The sequence below is a fragment of the Apteryx mantelli genome, chromosome 28 (assembly GCF_036417845.1).
Source record: "Apteryx mantelli isolate bAptMan1 chromosome 28, bAptMan1.hap1, whole genome shotgun sequence".
NCBI lineage: Eukaryota > Metazoa > Chordata > Aves > Apterygiformes > Apterygidae > Apteryx > Apteryx mantelli.
In genome coordinates, this window is record NC_090005.1 from 3,967,295 (window position 1) to 3,986,473 (window position 19,179).

At 42.8% G+C, this 19,179-nt stretch overlaps 1 protein-coding gene across 1 annotated transcript in view; it reads right to left on the reverse strand.

The window, feature by feature from the left end:
• Nucleotides 1-1,595: 1,595 nt before the first annotated feature.
• The window catches only part of MAP3K3 (mitogen-activated protein kinase kinase kinase 3), a 44,566-nt gene continuing 26,982 nt past the window's right edge, over nucleotides 1,596-19,179 (reverse strand). Inside the window, 9 exon segments of the mRNA XM_067312183.1 lie at nucleotides 1,596-6,282; nucleotides 8,999-9,176; nucleotides 10,799-10,928; nucleotides 11,565-11,696; nucleotides 13,541-13,689; nucleotides 15,712-15,903; nucleotides 16,825-16,917; nucleotides 17,153-17,220; nucleotides 18,979-19,040. Of these exon segments, the coding sequence (XP_067168284.1) occupies nucleotides 6,054-6,282; nucleotides 8,999-9,176; nucleotides 10,799-10,928; nucleotides 11,565-11,696; nucleotides 13,541-13,689; nucleotides 15,712-15,903; nucleotides 16,825-16,917; nucleotides 17,153-17,220; nucleotides 18,979-19,040 (1,233 nt within the window). The 3' untranslated portion in view covers nucleotides 1,596-6,053.

Here is a 19,179-nt window from a genome sequence, read left to right on the forward strand (position 1 = left end):
GTGAATCTCAGACTCATAAAGCAAAAGTTACCACGGAACATACTCAGTAGCAAGGGGAATGAAGGTATCAGCTGTGGGAAGAACCTCCTAAAGTAATTGGTTTTCAGGGCCTGGGAGTTTCTAAGCTCCTCCTTCAGCAAAAGCAGGATTTTCAGGTTCTAACACACACAAGGAGGGCGTTAGAAACAGCGGGAGGTGGTTATTTCTAGCGCCACACAACATTTTTGTTCTGGGACAGCTTCAGTTGTCTGGTTCTCATCTGTTCTGGGACAGCACACAAGTGCCACGCACGTAGCTGTTGCATCTGCAGGAGGTTCTATTGCATCAGCCTGTTATCCCATTTATTCGTATCTGTTTATACTTTACATTAACAAGTATTTCAAAATTTAATTGGCATAGTAACTAGCTACACACTGGCCTGGGAAAAGGGATTACAGGGAAGGTTGTGGCCAGCATCTCAAGGGAACATGCTGGTATTCAAACCACTGCTCAAGTGACTTAAGACACTGAAGACAAGGAGCTGCATAAAAAGACAGAACAGTACCAGGGAAAAAGAGCATTTGAGCAAGGAGTTTAGAGGAATTTTATAGGAGCACTATTTCTGTCCTTTTCTAAGATAGCATCCAACAAAACAAACAAACAAATCAAACCTAAAAATATTTGGAAACATGGTCATCCATTCCCTTGCCCTACTCTGGGACAACTAAGTTTATCTCCTCCCAAATCCCTAGTGCACTCAAGGCAAGACTACATGGATCCCTCCACTTCTGCCAGGAGGCTTTAGTTCTGGACACGGAGCTCATTGTATCTCCAATTTGCCTGAAGTGCAAAAGCTTTGCTTCTCCAAATTTTTGCTTTCTAGAAAGACTAGATAGCACATTTAAAGGAGAAACAATCCAGAAAGCTTCAACTGTCTCCAGACATTTAAAATAAATACGTTTGCAAGCAGTACTGAGCTTCATGAGCTAGAACTGGAGTTACCCACTTAGCAAGCTAGCTACTCTGGGGTATTCCCTAGAGAGTTCCCAGCTGTAACAAAGCACACTAGGCCATCAGACATTATTGTGGAAATGATGACAAGACCATGAGGCAATGGTTAGTAACTACCCGAGTCCCTTCTCCCTACCTGATGACGACTCCTGTTAGGTACCGATGAATCGAGAACATTTACAGAGCTGGGCCCGGACTACAGAGGTAACTAGCATAGCACAATCCAAATGCAAAATTCAGCTTCTGCTCTCCATCAGCAGGATCTTCACATGAAGAACCAATAAATCAGTCCAGCTACTTTCCTGCAAGGTAAAATGAGGTCACTGCTATTTTTACACACTATGACATCAGGGATAGTGGAAGGATCCAGACAGAGCCAGTCTCGTAGAGGATGCACACTTACCCGATCCAAGAAGCAATGCTTCACAAATAGGACACTTCCCCATCTGTCCCAAAGAATAAATTCCTGAAAGGAAAAAATTCTTCCCTTAGTCAAGGTCAGCCCCTTGGTTAGAAGGAAAACTAGTTGACTTATTCACTTAGCCAGAGGCACCACTTGCACAGGAAGTGAAAGATACTGAATTGCAAACAACCACCCAAAAGGCTTTCATATAAATGATAATTTTATTGTAAATAAAACGATACATTGGCCTGGCTTTGCACTGCAAGCCCCCGGTCGGTATATATAGACTACTGGTTCAAGGTCTTCTGCACAATCCAGGTTAAAGCAATTTCTCCCTGCTCTGCACAGTTTATATCAGACTTGTATCCACAGATAACAAGGTCCTTTTCTTCATTTCTGAACTGTCTCCTAGGCACAGCTACCTTTCTAACTGGGAAATTCAGAGCTGCTCAGTAGGATTTGCTCCTAAACAAGGCTGGGGTTTAAAGACCCAAAGCCCAAACACCACTAAACCACAGAGGACACCTATTTTTCTCTGAAATTAAAGACACAGGCCGAATACTCCCAGCTCCAAGGGCAGGTACCAAGGTGACAGCCGCAGGCCTGTACATATTCAAAGACATAAAAACCTTTCCAACCAGCAGCTATTACCCTCAGCACCAGTCACTGGGAACTCATTCAGCCCCCCACCCTGTACAGCTCTTGATATCTGGCCTTTGCCTACCAGGGGAAGCTTGTACAGCAGGGATATATATTTACTGAGGTTTCACAAGTTATCTCGGTTCTCTTGGCACTTGGAAATAACATGTGTCACCTGAGCAGGTACCAATTTCCCTCTGGGTCAATTTGTTTTGGTAACTAATGGCAAAGGGAACTGCTTGCAGCATCTTTGAGTCCTTTGGAATACTACCCCAAAAATATGGACCCCCCCCCCCCCCCAAATTGCTGCAAGCTATAGCAACTACAATAGGCAAAGATCAGATTTACTGGAGAACAAGCAAATAACCTGGAATGCACAGAATCGTCACACCAAGACCAAAATGCCAATGGTTTGTTTCCTAACAAGCTCAGGGACAGCTGAATCTCCCATTCTCTCAAGCTCCTTTCTAATGGGAATTTCAGACACTTCCCTGCCCAGCTCAGCATCTCAACTGTTTCAGGATAATGATCAGCTATTGGATTTTTTTTTGTTTTCACCCCCAGACAGAATATTTTCCACTTCTGCAGTGCTTTCAATTGAGGATCCCAATATGCAATATTCACTGTATCTCCCTCCCTGGACGGAACAGCTGAAAACACAAAATGACATTTGGAGTGGACACAATAGCTTATTGTTAGCCTGGCACTCCTCCTCCATGCTAAATGAGTTTATTCCCAGTTTTTTTCCAATTCTGCCAGGATAAAGAATCCAGATGCAATTCAATTTAAGCGTATAAATACATTTACGTCCATTTCAAACTTCTTTGCAGCCAGAGCCATGTTAGGAGACTGTGGTATAAATGTAGGCCCCAAGTTTATTCACCATAGCAGTGCACTTAGGAATCCAGATCTTCCTTTTCCATAATCAAGAGGGCTGTGAGGAAACAAAGAGTGCATTTTGGCTTGGCTCTACTTGTTATAAACCATCAGCAAATTCTCTGCAAAACCAGCTGCTTTTTTTCCTTTTTAAATTCATAAAGGCGTCAAATTTATTTCCCATCCTCCCCCCTACCCCGTAACAGTCGAGTCGATATATATAAAAATCACCAAATATGATCTTTTACGATATAAATAAAAAAAGTATGAGGCATCACCGTTTACATGATGTAAAAAGAGCTAAAAAAGAGCGATATAAACTACATTCATAAAAGTGCATCTCCAAACATACAAGTAATGCTTTGGCTTGTTCCTGTGCCGAACGGGTGGCATTGGGTCAGGTACTGGAATACAAGAAGTCCAAGCTGGCACCCCATGTTCTCTGTCGCTGTACAATTGCTATTTACTTTCATTAATACAGACTGGAATACAAGTGTATACACAGAGTAGGCACATTTCAGCATAGGTGGTGGGAATTTCCAAAGCTCTGGGATAGGGCCAGGAGCTCTGGCGGGGAAAGGACTGAGCCCATCAGATGCTCTATGCTCTGCTCCGGAACAGCCTTCCATGATACATATGAGGTAAAAGCCACAACAGATCCTGAGGATTGAGTTGCTTTGAAACATTAAAAGTTACACCGTTTCCTCATGCCCTATTCTCCCAAAACGCAACGCGCAGGACAGCAAGGAAAGACTGTGGATGAAGGTCTCAACTTGGTGAGGACAAGCCAAGGGTACAGAGAAAGCCGTGCGGACAGGACTGCTACATCAGTCTCGACTGCTGCGGCATGTCTGTAGGTTAAACTCTGATGAAGATTCCTATCTTTGGTATATTTAGGTGCTAGTTGCAAGGCTTGAAGAGTGCTACCGGGCCCCACCAGAGTGCTGACCACCCTACTTCTGTCAAGACCACAGGAATGACTTCACATTCCTCTGCAGCATACGCGGCCCCAGCAAAGCAGTGTGAAACGCTCCCTAAAACAGCATAGTAGTGTTATGCCCTCGCTTCCCTCCGGTGCGAGTGACAACGAAGCGCAGGCCAGAAGTCAGGCCACATGTCTTGACAATTTGGGATCAAGTTCCAGGCTTTGTAAAGATCAATGGAAGTGCTTTCACTGGAATTAAATAAATTATGGAACAAGGGCTTTCATAAAAAAAAATTCCCCTAAGTGCCTGCAACCTAAACAGTGCATCCTTGTAGTAGTGCAGGAGAGCCCGAAAGTGAAACCAGCTAAACACTAGCTTGCTTTCACCGATTATACATTGCTCTGAGTTTGGCACAGAAAAACCACTTCAGATTGTTATACCCTTTCAGGGCTTTGTTTTTGTCTTTAAATTCAACACATTATTTATCATGTGTTCAAGGAGCTTTGTTTCATTAAAGTCTCCCTTAGCCTGCTACAAGCGTTCACTTAAAATGAACTTCTGTTAATTTTACTGCACTACAAAAGCAATTTTCAAGCTTTTTTTTTGTGCTATGTGGACTCTTAATATGGTTTCCAATAGTAGTGCAGAGCACCTTTAATTCTGCTCTGTAAAGCAAAATTTTAGCTAATGGTAAGTTTGCTTTTCCCAGTTTCTTTTCACACAGATACCTTATAATTAATCCATGGATCCCCAGTGCTTAAAAACCACTGCTTTTTTATCAGTGAAATCAGGCCTATTAGTGCACCAATTAACATACAGCATTTGACGCTAGTAAGCCATCAGGAACTCAATTAGCAGAGACGTGGTACACTTGGAACGCAAAATGACTTGTATACATTTTGCCGGTACCTCTATGGGGATCTCCACAACTTTCTTCTTGGTCAGTTAATTTTAGAAATACGCTAGCATTACAAATGTTCCCTACCTTTGTTTCACTGTTTGACTTAATTCGTACAAACACTTATTTAAATAGGGCCATAACATTTTATGGAAACGTTAAATGAACACTTGCACATCTGTAAAACAAAACACGCACACCGAAGGGTCGAGCTTGATTCCATCCAACTGTGCCTAAGTAAACTAGTGTCCGGCAAATTCTCAAGAAAAAAAAAAAAGGCAACCCATTTTCTTAACTTTTTTTTAGGGCCTGGACTAATGGAAACGCATAAGGTTTTCCTGTAATTAGTTCTTGGGCACCAGTTAAATTATCTTTGGTTTAAGGGATGGTAAAAATTTACCAGCTGAAAAGACAGGTGCAATAGAAAGCTGTCCTGCAGGACTCCCTTCCAGAAGGGTTTTGTTTAAAACCAGCAATCCTAGGGAGATGAAGCAGGAACACAGATTTGCTTGGCTGTGAGGACACAAACTAACCAACACTGTCCTAATGCTAGAACAGATCAAGCCTTGGAAATCAAGCTCTGGATTTTCTAATGGCAGTGGGAGACCCCTTATCTTAGGCCCTGGAGTGATTGCATTCTGCTGAAACTTTTCTGATTATCCTGACATTTAGCTATAAAGACCTCCCTCGCCCCCATCCCCAAATCCATGGTTTCATTATAAAATAACACTATTCACATACTTTTGAATCAATATTTTCTGAACACCTTCAGATGCTGAATACTTAAGAAGAAAAATATATAATTATATAGCGAGCGCATGCTCAATGACACATGGCTTTTTGCTGGATTCTTGTACTACAGATGCCTCGAGAGCCCTAGCAGTCTGGAAAACAGTGACCCACACTGTGCAGCCACTTGTGGAGGGCTGGTCTGGATGGCTGTTGCACATCTCTACTCTGAAGAGCGCAGTTTTTCCAGTTCCCACTTTGGTCCAGATTTCTTCTACGTTCAACCAGTGAGACACTTTTAGATCCCCATTCTTTGGCCTGCAGAAAACATGCAGCCAGCTGCAATTTCACATCAAGATAGCTAGGGCAAAAATGCAGCTCTGTTTGGACAGCTGTCGGTAGAGTAACCATTAGTCCAGCAAACAAAGGTATCAGGCACAAGAGCAGACCCTAGGTTCCTTGGCATAACTTCCCCAAAGGACTAGGACAGCTGAGTTGGCATTTTGAAGATGCAGCACCACAATGGGCAGTTGCAACTAGACCAGACAGGGGCACTGAAAGCCCAGCAGGAGCTGCTAGCAAGGGAGGTAATTCAGTACTGGAGCTGTGCAAACTGATGTCTGAGCAGCTCTTCAGCAGAGGGTCTGTGCCTGGCTTCCACAAAGATTTGCTTTAGAAAGTCCCGGCAATGTTCTGATATGTGAGAGGGGAGCTGGGGGTTGGTTGGCTGGGTGGCGATCTTGAAAATGGCTGCCATGGCTTCGTACTCTGCCCAGGGTGGTTTCTCTGTCAGCATTTCCACAACAGTACAGCCAAGGCTCCTGGAAAAGCAGATAGGAGAGGGGGAAAAAAAAGTGAGAAACGACTCACACCATGCACAGTGTTCAGAGAGAGCTTCCAAGCAGCCGACATCAAGGTACGGCTCTGCTCTGAAAACAACTCTAAAATGGCTTTGTGCTCAGCAAACCCCTCGTGTGCACAGATTCTCAGCCGGATCTGCCAGCATTGCTGCTTTTTACTACTGTCAGTCTAACCGTGAGCAAAATGCTGAGACAGGGAGGCTGGTTTCCACTGTGGTTCTCACGGCATCGAGAACTGTGAAGTGCCATCTGCCCAGCTCTCCTTTGCTCAGACTCTCCATAAACCCACTGTATTATCAACAGGGGACAACAGGTTCACGCAGCCATGTCCCTAAAGCACTGTTTGGCCTGGATGGTATTTCAGGTGCTGCTGCTGCTTCTGTTGTATCTCCAAGGCAGTTGCTGGGTTGCAAGGTAGAAGAGAGACTTTTAAACTAAGATGCAGTGGGTCAGAGCTGGTTGACGCCGCAAGCCATTTCAGCAAAATCACTTTTCAGGGCACAGCCTCAGAGTGCCTATGTGGAAAGAAAGCTCTTATCTCCATTTTACAGGAAACCAAGCATCCCAGAGAGGCAAAAAAATAATTAAAATCTTTCAACAGCTCCATGTAAACTGAAACAGCAATAAGTCAAAACACTAGTAGGGCAGATGCATCATTATGTTAAGGCAAAACTCCTGGCGATGTTAATAAGGCTTCGTAGGCTAATTCAAAGCAAGGAGAAAGGGATCTATGAGGACGGATAAGGGCGAGACACCAGCAGACCAAGGCTCCGATCCTGGCTTCACTACAGCCTACAAGTCTATGCCCTTGTTTCCCTTCTGTCTGGACTGTAAACTCTTCAGTGAAGGAGCACTTGTTTTGGATATGTACTGCCATGTAAAATGGACCGTTACCAGTATACCCATTTTACAACCGAGAAAACAGAAGACGGGAAGCACCTTCCACGAGTTTATCCAGCAGACCAGTGGCTGAGCCACCTTTCTGAAGTAAGCGTGACACCAATACTTTCACGGGGAAGATGTGCTTCTGTAGTACAGAAGCGATTGTTTTTTGTTCAAAAAAAGTATTAATTGCTTGCTCAAGGCCACAGATTAACCAAACACAGTTAGTGAACTTCTAACTTCCAGTCATGTGTTTTCATCACATTGTTCCATTAAAGAGGCAAAACTGTGTCTTCTGCCTTTAAACTAAACCTTCCTTTGAAGTGCAATGCAAAGAAAAGGCATATTCTCAGAGGCAGACTTGCATCAATTGCCAAGACAAGGAAGGAAAGGAATTAAATCCAGCGAATATGCAAGAAATGACTTTTTGACAAGGTTTAAAATTCAACGTGAAAATTTTACACTGGTTTCCAGCCATTTAAGACTTACTAGAAGAGAGTACAGAAAATGCAAACCATGTGTGCTGAAGTGCTGGGGGTTTGCTCAAGAGCAAGCAGGGATATATTATTGTTTAGACTGATTTATACCGTTTAAGCAGATCCGGTTTCTTTAAGATATTCAGCAAACAGCAGGAATGTTTTTCATGTCAAGTCACTCCAGCAATAACAAATAGCTCACATATTCTGCTATTTAGGAAAAAGAAAATTGGAGAGGGGCCTGCAGCAGTGGCAGAAAGCCAGGTGGCTAGATTTGTTACGTCTTTGAGCCTCTCAGCCATACACATCCACCCTGGGACTAGTGTTGCGCTGGAAAATTCTGACCCCCCTAAATAACGATTGGGATTGTAGGAACTGGAGCCCAGCCAACAGCAGCGTCTCTTTGATGGGAATGGACCGATGTCAGCACCAGGAGGAAATCCACAACTGCATCAATCCAGGGGGAAGGGCACGTGCTCCATTCTCTCCCCAAGCATCCCAACTGGGAGAGACTGCAGAACTTAACTCTTTGCAGACAGGACAAATTTCAGCTATGTTTCCACTCGCTGCTTCTACAGGAAACAGCGTAGACCTTGCTTTACTGTGGAGGCATAAGCACAGCTTTTGTTGGTGTCAGTTAGCTTAGTTTTATAATCTCAACTTTTTAAGGCATCCAAAACTAACGTTTTGACACAGAAGACAGTTTTGCTCTTTCCTTTTGATAGAGGTTGTTTCTTGGCTATGCCAATAATAGCATGGCTACAGTTTCCACTCATGCATGCTTCAGACCACCTCTGTTCTGACCTGTATTTTGTGTTATTCCAGGTTTGGGCATCTTTCCTTTAAATTTTTGTCAATATACTCAAACTCTGTTCCCCTTCATTTTCACAGTGTTATAAGTACACTTCTCGTTTTATAACAAAATGAATAGATCCCCTCTAAGCTACCTTCAGTCTAACACTTTTACCTACATAGGTGATACAAGAAGGATGGAAACCTTGCATCAGAAGTAGTAAAACAGAGAATCACTATTGCTTACCTCCCCAGCTTGATACAATAGTTCAAGGGAGGAATGAATGGAAATTGTTACTGGAAAACTAATAGAGCTGTTGGGTACTGACACTGCAAAACAGAGCCTGCAGCAGGCCACGTCTTAAGTTCAGACCAGCTACCTAAGTTTGCCTTAAACTCTTCTCACTTTTAATACAGACAAAATCTGAATTTGGATATACAGAGGACAGAGAATGTATTATAAGTCTATGTTATCTCACTCCAGAAAAGCTGTAAATCAATCTATGGACAGCAAATTAAACCCTCACCATACATCTGCTTTTCTTCCATAGCCCTCTCCGCTGATCACCTCCGGGCTCATCCAATATGGTGTGCCAGTGACAGAGCGGATGCCTGTTCCAGACATACAGATTGTCTGCAGCCGTTTGCTGGCCCCAAAGTCCCCAAGCTTCACATTCCCAGCAGAGTCACGGAGAATATTGGCTCCTGGACAAAAAAAAAAGAATTGAGACAGCTGTTTTCATGCAATCCAGCTGTTGGATCCGCAGCCTAGAGAGCTGATATCCAACCCAGAAATACCCATGCTCATGGTATGGCTTTTTCCCCCATCAAGCCTCAGGTGACCTGCTAAACATCATTTCTTTACTTCAGGCTGTAGACAAGCCAATTGCTAACGGCTGCAAACGGGAAAAACTTTAGGGGGAAAAACACAAGGAAATGAAGGGGGAGGGGAAATGAGAGCTGAGTCAGCACCGTCATTGTTAACACTGTCTGTAAACAGCTCAGACAGCCTATACAGGGCCCCCAGGCCAACGGCTCAGCTAGTACATAGCTGTATAGAAAAGGATTTTATTTGGATGCTGCTTTGGTGAATACCCAGCTGACCAGAAAGCAATGGCTAACAGATGTGTCTAATTAAACCACTTTGAACTCCTACAATAAACAAGTCAATCTCCACTTCACTTGGTCAGAGGTCCTGAACATGAAACATCAGGAAAACAAGCAAACTTAGAGGATAGCTTGTGTGTAGACATAAGCTACTGCTTAGACAGCAAAAGACAATTCTTCCTTCAAAGCAGAAAAATGATAGCGAACCCTTTGTTGCCAGTATCTGATAGGTGCCTATGTGAACCCCCTCTGCCCTCAAATCAAATGCATTTGCGCTACGAGACAGTTCTACCATTTCACTTCACCACTGGGAGAGCTGAATTCAGAATAACAAGCCTGTCCATCCAGTACCCGGGAGGCAAATTAAGAGTTTGACTTAGAAGATGGGTACAGACTAGTGATTTCCAGCCGGATAGGTTATTCATTTGGTAGAAAGCGCCACATGATCAGTACACAAGGTGTTATTTAAGAATCAGCAGCTCATTTCCCTTTGCCAGCCTAGAGGAGATGCAATGAGGATTTACAGGCAGGCACGAGAGGATATTTTTCTTCCACTGAGAAACCTTCCTGCACGGTGCCTGCCACAGCTATTGACATTAGCTCTCAAGGAGACTGGTTGGCTCCATGGGGTTACATTGGAAAGTTCAAGATTAAGGATCGAGAATCAGACAGGCAGTACCGGGAAGGTTAGAGAGGTTTCCTGCAGAGAGGAGGCAGGACAAGTCAGGAGAGCCTGATGTAAGCAGGACTGTCAAGAGCAGGCATGGAGTTCTTACGGCAAATGGTATGTCTACCAGCTGAGGAATGGTACTTTGGCCAAGCACAGAGGAAATTAGAAGGGAATCCACAAAGAAAGAAGATGCCTTGCAGGGGGTGGGGGTAAGAGAGTGAAATTCAGGTGGCAACTCAGCCTCATTTTGCTGGGGCGAGAGAGAAAGATGAGAAGTTATAGATGAGCATTCCCTAAGAATTAGAGGCTTTTCAGTCCTCCTCACTATAACCACCAACTGCCTTCCTGTAGAGAACAGCTCAAGTGTCCTTACACAGCCCAGAATAGCACCTTCTCTAAGATCAGGACAGAAAGGTAAGACCACAAGGCAGTATTCAAGCAAAGTCATTTTCAGAAGCCCCAGCCAAGATACTGAATTCTTAACTCTTGGCTTCCTTTTTCAGAGATCTCTGAGCACGTGTTATATACATAAATCACCAGCTGATCTCACCCTTTATGTCCCTGTGCACAATCATGTTGCTGTGAAGGTATGAGACTCCCTCGAGAATCTGGCGAGTATATTTCCGGGTTACATTTTCCGTCAGAGCACCATATGCCTTTAGCTGGTCTTTCACTGACCCCTACACCAAAAACAAACAGAAAGGATTGGCAAAGAAACGACAAACCACAAGTCTCGCAGTCTCCATTCAATTCCCACGAGTTGAGACTGTGTTATAAATCCATCCAGCACAGTACTGAATTCTGGTCTCCTCTAAAGCCTTTTTGTGAGGCTCTCGGAGCATCTTGTCCCATGAAGCTCCTTTTGAGAAAGGTAAGGACGTGGCTGTATTGTAAAAATAGCTTACGGAGGTTCTGCCCGCTTCCTCCATCCTTCAGCTGTGCTGGTACAACTGTTTGTGGAGACATGCAACAAACTAGTTCACTAGACTGAACCAGGTCAAAAGTCTCCCTTTTTTCACGGTCAGTTTTAACCTGATTTGCTGCACTGCATGACTCTGCAAATTCAGTTAGTGCTATTCATGGGTTGGCCAAAGTTCTTGGAAGTACTTTGACAGAAGGAAAGAATTGGCTTTAGTGACTAATCAAGAGAATGTATTTCAGGTACAAGACACTTAAAAAAAAAAAAAAAAAAAAAAAAGTGGTTGTATTACAGCACAGCGTGAGAAGGGGCAATATCTGAGAGGGCATAAGGTAAATTACATAGATAGGGTAATCACAGCAGGATCTGGAATCCTGCTGTTTGGGTCAGCTCTTACCCCTGGCATGTACTCCATGAAGATGGTCAAGGTCTTCTCTGCTCGATCCCGTAGGCAGCCGTAATACTGAACAATACGTTCATGTTGGAGATTCTTCAGCAGCTGAATTTCACACTCCAGGGCACTCACTTCCTATGGATGTTGAAGGAGAAAATAAGGCTCTGGCCCAAGGAAATATTCCATCCCACTAATTCTGTCCATGTCACTGTCAGGATAAGACCACTGCTACACTGAAGCAGTCTAATCCATGGGATTGGCTCACCTAGCTCCTGGGAAAGGCAAACATTACCAATGCTTCAGATTAATACTTATTGTATAATAAGCAGGTTAAATATTGCTGCAGAAGCTTCAACAGTTAGAAGTAGAATAGAGGCAGTATCACATATGGGTTTAGAACCAGAAAAACTTAGTTTCTTGTTTTCATTCTGTCATCTATTTACTGAATGGCTTTGTCCAAGTCAGTTGAAAACATTCTTTGCCTACAATTCAGAAATAACCCTTCCTTTCACCACTAACCTGAGGACGGGAAGGGTTAGTTTTGATTATGAAAAAGCTCTGAATATACTGCTATACAGCTGTCAGAAATATTTCTGTAGGAACCTCAATTCATTAGATAGCAAAATTAGAGGTGCTAAGAGTTTCTAACTATTTTGGTCACCCAGTTCCTGCCCCGATTTATGCGCATGAGTTTTACTTGAGTCAACCTTATAAATAGCTTCCTCTCTTATTGGCTTCAAAGCATTTGCAGCTATGCGCACGAAACTGATTCTCTCCTTTAGTCCTGCCACAGACAACAGGATATCGCAGTGCAAGGGCAAAAAGGCTATCCAACAATTTCAGACTCCATCAGAGATATTTGTTGCCCAGGAAAAGTATCATGTTCTTGCTGAATCCAGAAAATGAATAGGCCAAACCTCAAAGGTACTGGAGGAGGACGATTTATGAAAAGACAAATGACTGTTTCCCCCCAAACTAGTCCCACTCTCCACCCTATAGTTATCTCTGTCACTGAAAACTGCCAGATTCACTTCTCACCTGAAGAGAGGATATAGCTCTTCAGGAACAAGGCCCTGGCCACTGCAGAGACCATGGAACCAGAGGAAAAAGCTTAATGGGGCCAACTGATAGTTTAAGGTTTGGAGTTTCAGTGCCTTCAAAACACATTCCAGCCTGTTCTTCCCTGGCTCAGAGTTACTGTCTGATTTACAGCAGAGACATGGTATAACTTAGAACTCACCAAGTTAGGACTTCTCTTGGCACCAGTCTCCCAACACACGATCAGAATAATTAAATCTTCATGGATCGGTTATTTCAGATCAAAGCGAATTTGTTTAATATTGGGAAACTGATACATTGTTGAAACACTGGCAAAGAACCTAACAGCCACTCCAGCTGCATTCACTGTGCAAGCAGAAGTGTGCTAGTCTATATGTTCACGCAAGGTGCCCCTTCCCACCTCCACTGTTTCTAATGTGTTGTCACATATCACTGTTCTCGATTAATTTACACACGATAGTTCAGTTTGTTTAGAGGATGGGGAAAATTTAGAAGCTGTAACAGGCACCTGATTAATTGGTACACTCGATACAGGACCTACCATGTAAGCCCATAAAGTGGGCTTTGCAAGTGCACGCAGCTTTTTTATTAAAAGTCCTACTCTTTCTGAGTTTAGTTTCACTCACATCCGTGTCTAACCAGGAACACAGGGCAGTCTAGTATTCCTCAAGTAACCTGGCAACAAACCAAAAAGCTGAGAATGGAGAGCCAAAAATGAAGCCAGAAAATGGATATTAGTTTCAGGCTGAAGTTAATAATACGGAAAAGTAATTTTTAAATAACTCCTATAACTCTCCACATGACTTGAAATCCTAGTACAAACTAAAGAATATGCCAGCTTTCGAGGACAGACAGATAAAGGCACATTACAGGATCTCAAAGGCTGCATGAAGAAGTTAAGTAGCTCTGAAGAGAATTACCTTGCTTGTTTCAGGACTCTCTGGGTCAAATTGGACCTGCTTAGCTGCAAGTTCTCTGCCCGTGTCCACATCATAGCACAAGTACACACGACCAAAGGCACCCTGGCCCAGCAGTTTTCCTCGTCGCCAGTTTATCGGAGCACTTGGAGCTAAAAAACACAGAAATAATTTCCCTTTTCACTACGCTATTGAAAGACCACAGTGAGCATTTCAAAGATCAATCCTCATCATGCTGGAATTGAAACATATACTTTGCAGATGAAGAAACAGAGACAAATATGAAAGGGACTCTTCCAGTATCGGGGAGCTAGTGGGGGAAGTCTGAACAGAATCCAGCAGTCCAGGCTCCCTGGCCCTGCTGACCAGTGTCCCCTTAAAACAAAACTGCAGAACATTTTGCAAAAATAACTATAGACAAGTTCTAAGTTATTAAACGAGGTTGGTGTAATTTCATTCTACTATTTCAAGAGAACATCACTATCCAGAGATGGGGCAGCAATTAAATACTGTCTTCTGATCCTAGATCTGTAGTTAGCACATGCATGGAATGAAGAGCTGGATCAGCCTTGCTAAATCAATCCCACCCAGCTGGGAATGAATATTAAGCTTCTGGGACAATTTGAAGGACATCATTTTTGAGTACTTTGCCAACCATTGGTTACTTTGGAGTTCTTTCTCTTGGAGGAGGGATTTCACTGGAAGGCTGTTTCTACAGCAACAAAATTAGACATCATAATTCCCACTAGAAATTGATATGGTGGAGGCCATAATGCAAGTTAGTGCAGATATCTTCATCGCACGCTGAACGATCAGACTATAATAAAAATATACATGAGAACAGGGTAAGGCAGCCGTCTCCAATACCCCAGCAGGAGGTTATGTCAGCACGGAATTATGAGTTCTTATTATTCTAGTTTACTGGCCACTGTACTGTACAAACAGCAGTCTCCTGATCCAGAGATTAACACCTGAGCCCAGTTTTGCACACTGCACTTTATCCCACAGCATATTATTCAGAGAGCTGTGTTTTAGCTCTAACTTTGAAAAATGACACTACCAGACACAGCACGATGCTTCCAATTATGTTGTATCTAACAAGAAATTGTAAAAACAAAGACAGGAACCAGCCATCTGGACAGTGTGAAAATACAGAAGGGCTAAGAGATTAGCTTTGCCACCTCTAATTTAGTCAGATTTACTGCCAGTCAGGGTTTTAGTGTGTTTTTTGCTTACTCTGCTGGTTTAATATCTTTATTTTGATCTTTAAATTACTGTACAGGATATCTGAAGTTCATTAGTAATGACTTATGCGCTGCTTCTTTTCTTTCTTTTTCTTTTTTTTTTTTTAAATAACAGACTCCCAAACAAACAACTCAGGGATGCTATTAATATGGAAGTAAATCTTTCTACTAAGGAGTAAGTAAAATAAACACAGTCCTTAACTTGTAACATAACTGTAATCCACAAGCCTGACTATAAGAAGTTAATGTATCAAGAAAATAAAACAAGCTTGTCTGCTTTTTAAGAACCCTGTACATCACCTAGATCCAATAGGGTTCAGATTTTCTACTTCTTAGCTGAATTTCCAATGTTTTCTAAAGGAAAGGCCAGCTCCCAGTGCAAGACTACAAGACTATAAACAGACAGACCACAGCTGAGATAACCACTAAGGGGGAAATAAGCGCTTGGGCTTTTTTTTTTTTTTTTTTTTTTGAGACTACAAAGTATTTTTAAAACTACATGTTCTTATTTAGTGACTATTGAACTACTTCAAGCGCAACCAACCCCTAAAATATTTCTTACGCAGTCATGTTACTGTGGACTACAATATGATTTGCTAAACCTTATGAACAGAATGTTAGGTACTAGAAAACAGCCTGGTTATGCAAATCTGGAAATGCTTTACTAGCAACACTTTCCCTCCTCCACTGCTGTTAGATCAAGGATTTCACAGGAAGAAATCACCAACTTCTAAACCAACTCAACTCCCAACAAGGCGACTCATCTCATAGGGGAGCCAGAATGATCTCAAAACACGAAATTAAGTGGTTTTGAATGGCTTGTTTAAAATCAAACCATGGTAACACATTGGGTCTGGAGTTCATCTCTAACAGATCTCCTTGCCCCTAACCCCTGGAGGCCTCTCCCCCAGCACTGGGACCATTGCTTACATTTAGTGGGAATGTTCCTCTCCTGCACAGCAAGGGCATTTTCGCTGTCTGCGCTCCGCAGGCGCCCCCGGGGGTCCAGGTACTGCAATGCCAGGCCCAGGTTTTCCCCATTGGTGCTTAAGGAACGACTTGAAGGCACCAAGGTGAAAAGATTTCCTTGGTGACGCCGTATCCGGGGAAACGTCCTCCGGCCTGAAGTGATAAAGATTAGAGAGGAAGAAAAGAGAAAAATAAAATTTCTAAGTAACGTGCTTACAAATGGGAAATGATAGCTGGAACTTGAGCAATGAAGAGAAGGGAGAGAAAACGTGTTCTGGGCTGTTCCCATGAAGCAGAATCTAGCACCAAACAGACAACATACAAAAATATGGGAGTTCAGGGCTGATGTTGCTTGAATTCAGTACAGCTTTGGTTCATTCCCAAGGTAGAAGGGAGAGAAGACTTTGTAACGCCCTCAGTGCAGTAGTGCTTCCCAGTAGCCTCATCAAGATCTAAACAGAACTTGCCTTCCAAAGGAAAGATTTGGTTTATAGGCTGCCAAGCAAGCTCCAAGGCTTGTTAACAACTACGCAGGCAGAATGACTTTCTAGATAACATGCTTGAACCTACAAACACTATCCAGGAACAAAGATTACGATAACCCACACTTCCTATGGAACTCAGAGAAATTAATTTCCATAAAATTACCCAAATGACAGTTAAGCCATCTGACTAGCAAGGGATGTGATCCTTTAAGTCACTAGTATTTTATATTAAAAGACTCAGGAATACCTAGCTGGTATTGCAAATTAGCAAAGCATAATGAATCCCTGGTGTAGGAACCCCTTACGTTTCACCAAGGCTTGTAAATATGCTCACTGCTTAACTCTGCAGTCAATCATCAGGCTGGATACCCTCGGAAAACCCAAAGCAAACAAAGAATTACAAAAGGTCATCTTGGGCTGCTATGAAAATGTGGTGTAACACACGGCAGCAGCATCTCTGGCACCAGCTGCGCATACAAGGATTAGGGTCCTGCAAGGCTTTTCAAGTAGGAGTTACATTTCCCCTGGAGATTGCCATTGCTTCACCTTCTTTTTCAAGCCTGGAATCCAAGGTCTGAAAAATACTCACCGTCATTGTAGTCTTTGTGCTGCATGGAGACGTTGTAGCGCCGAGGGTAGGTGCCACCTTTCCCCGCTTTGTCATAGATCTGATTCTCGCGATCTGAAAGTAGAGACAGCAAGTGAGGCTCCTTCAAAAAGTACACAAGTTCTTAGGACAGAACATTCCTGTAACAGCAGGCTTTTCAGGAAGAAGCGAGAAATTAGTAATTTGATAGCTTTTCAATCAACCTACCCCCAATTCTTTCATTTATACAATTCCAGTAAACAATGGTGCTAGTCAACAAACAACAGAAAATGTCTAATTCAAATACTCTTTATACTGGACACTGACATACCTGAGAATTCCTGCCTGTTATCAGGAAAGCTTTGTGCCCGTGACATCCGTGACTTCCGAAAAGAAGGGCTATTAAAGAAAGAAGGCAAAAATAAGCTTTGCCAGCTATTTGCTGGAGAAAAACTTACAAGGACTTTAAACACAAGCTAAAATATCTGCACATTGGTAACGGTGATTCTCAAATCTGTGTCCCTGTGATAAATTAACGCCATACCGGGAAGTCAGGCAAAGCCCCAGCTAACCAGGCTTAATTTTCCAATGCTAGCAGTCATCCTTTCTGTAGAGTTTGGGCCATTTAGCCAGTGGCACCCAGCGTATGGCTTGAGACCCAGTCTTCCTGCAGCCACACGTCACAGAAGGTTAAAACTAAGGCTAAGAGGAAGAGCAAAACAGGATACTGCTTGCAGCACACTGCTCACAGGCCAGTAAAGAATGGGACCACTGCTCTAGGTGGTTTTCCATGAGGGGTAAGAGTTCCTGTCCTGAAAACTTGTGTTCACTTTCCTCTCTACCAACAGCAGATGGGCCTAAACACAAACGCTGCTTACAACACCAGCCCCTTGTGTTTCTCCCCAATAAGCAGGGCCCTTCAGGCAAGCCTAAGTACAGCTCCTTGGCTGGCAGAAGGCTTTCAAAGTCTCCCAAGAGATTACACAAATTTAATCTGGGCAAAAGCCAAATTATTTGCTTTTTTTTTTCTACCCAATGTAAAGGGAGTGAGCCTGATCCACCTTTTAGACTCCCAAATGAGATGCTTTTCTGGCTACACAAAGAACATCAGCTTCCCCAGATTATACCCACTCCCACAAGGAACAACCAGGAAGGCTTTTTTTTTTTTTAAATTTCATTTCATTTCAGGCAGGGAAAGGGGAGAGAGGGACAGGTAACATAAATTACCTAAAAAGCAAAACAAAAGAACACATGTACAGGTTAACTTTAACTGCTTCCTTGTGACTCCATAAACTGTTAGGAGGAGGCCGAATGGCTACAAAACCAAACCTCAAGTGCTTGACATACAACTATATGCTACCTCTAGACATCAGCTTGGAGGAGTCTTAAAAACACAGCTGAAGCCCAATATTCCAGAAAATATTGGAGAAATATTCAGTTTTGTGGCTTCTAGATTCCTTAAATTTGATTTGTTTTCGTGAAATTACACTCTTTTTAGGGCTCCATATATAACCATAAACTGGACATTTCAGGTTAAAAATTTTACATGGGAGCTGCCTACAAATTCATACCCTTCCCTACATACATATTTAGATGTTCAAGGGCAGCACTGTTCCTAATACCTGCATGAGATCGGCACCATCAGCAGTAAAGAAAGGGAAGAGAGGGATCTAGAACATATTAGACCGTGACAAGCAGAGCTCCCCCATTTGCCTTTGAAATTAATGTTACATCTTGTAGGACATAGGAATCTAGTGTAATGATATATTTCCGTACCTTAGAATAGTTTGTTTTTTAGTTTTTTTTTTTTAAATGAACAAGTAGAGCCTTGTCTTAAAGGGATTTAAATACGCTGCAGCCAGATGTTCTCAGAGTCTAGGCTCCACACGAACGGCACGCTTTAGAACTTTGTATTTATAACATAGAACTACTGAAGCACCGGTTTGTTGATACATGGTTTTGCCAGAAAATAAAACAGCCTTAAGATGTAGCTATTTCTAAGAAATATATTGGGATATTGGGTAGGAAATAAGATCCTGTTTCTCTCGAGGAAAACTTATGAGATGAAAAACAGATTTTCACATAGGTACAACTGGCATTTCAATTTGAGCACATATAAGTTTCTACCAGCTTGTATATTTGTACCTGTCTGCTGACCTGTCCAAGGACTGACAGCTTCCCGACACAGAGTTTTCAGCACTGCTTAAAGGGTCCAGCATCTGCAACACAAGAAAAGTCACATGGTAACATCAGCTCAGCCTAATACCTAGAAGATGGTGTGCAAGAGGATCAGAGTCCGCTACTGCTTGCCTGAAGGATGTCCAGACAAAGAGGGGAGTCTAAAGCTGTTTAGAATGA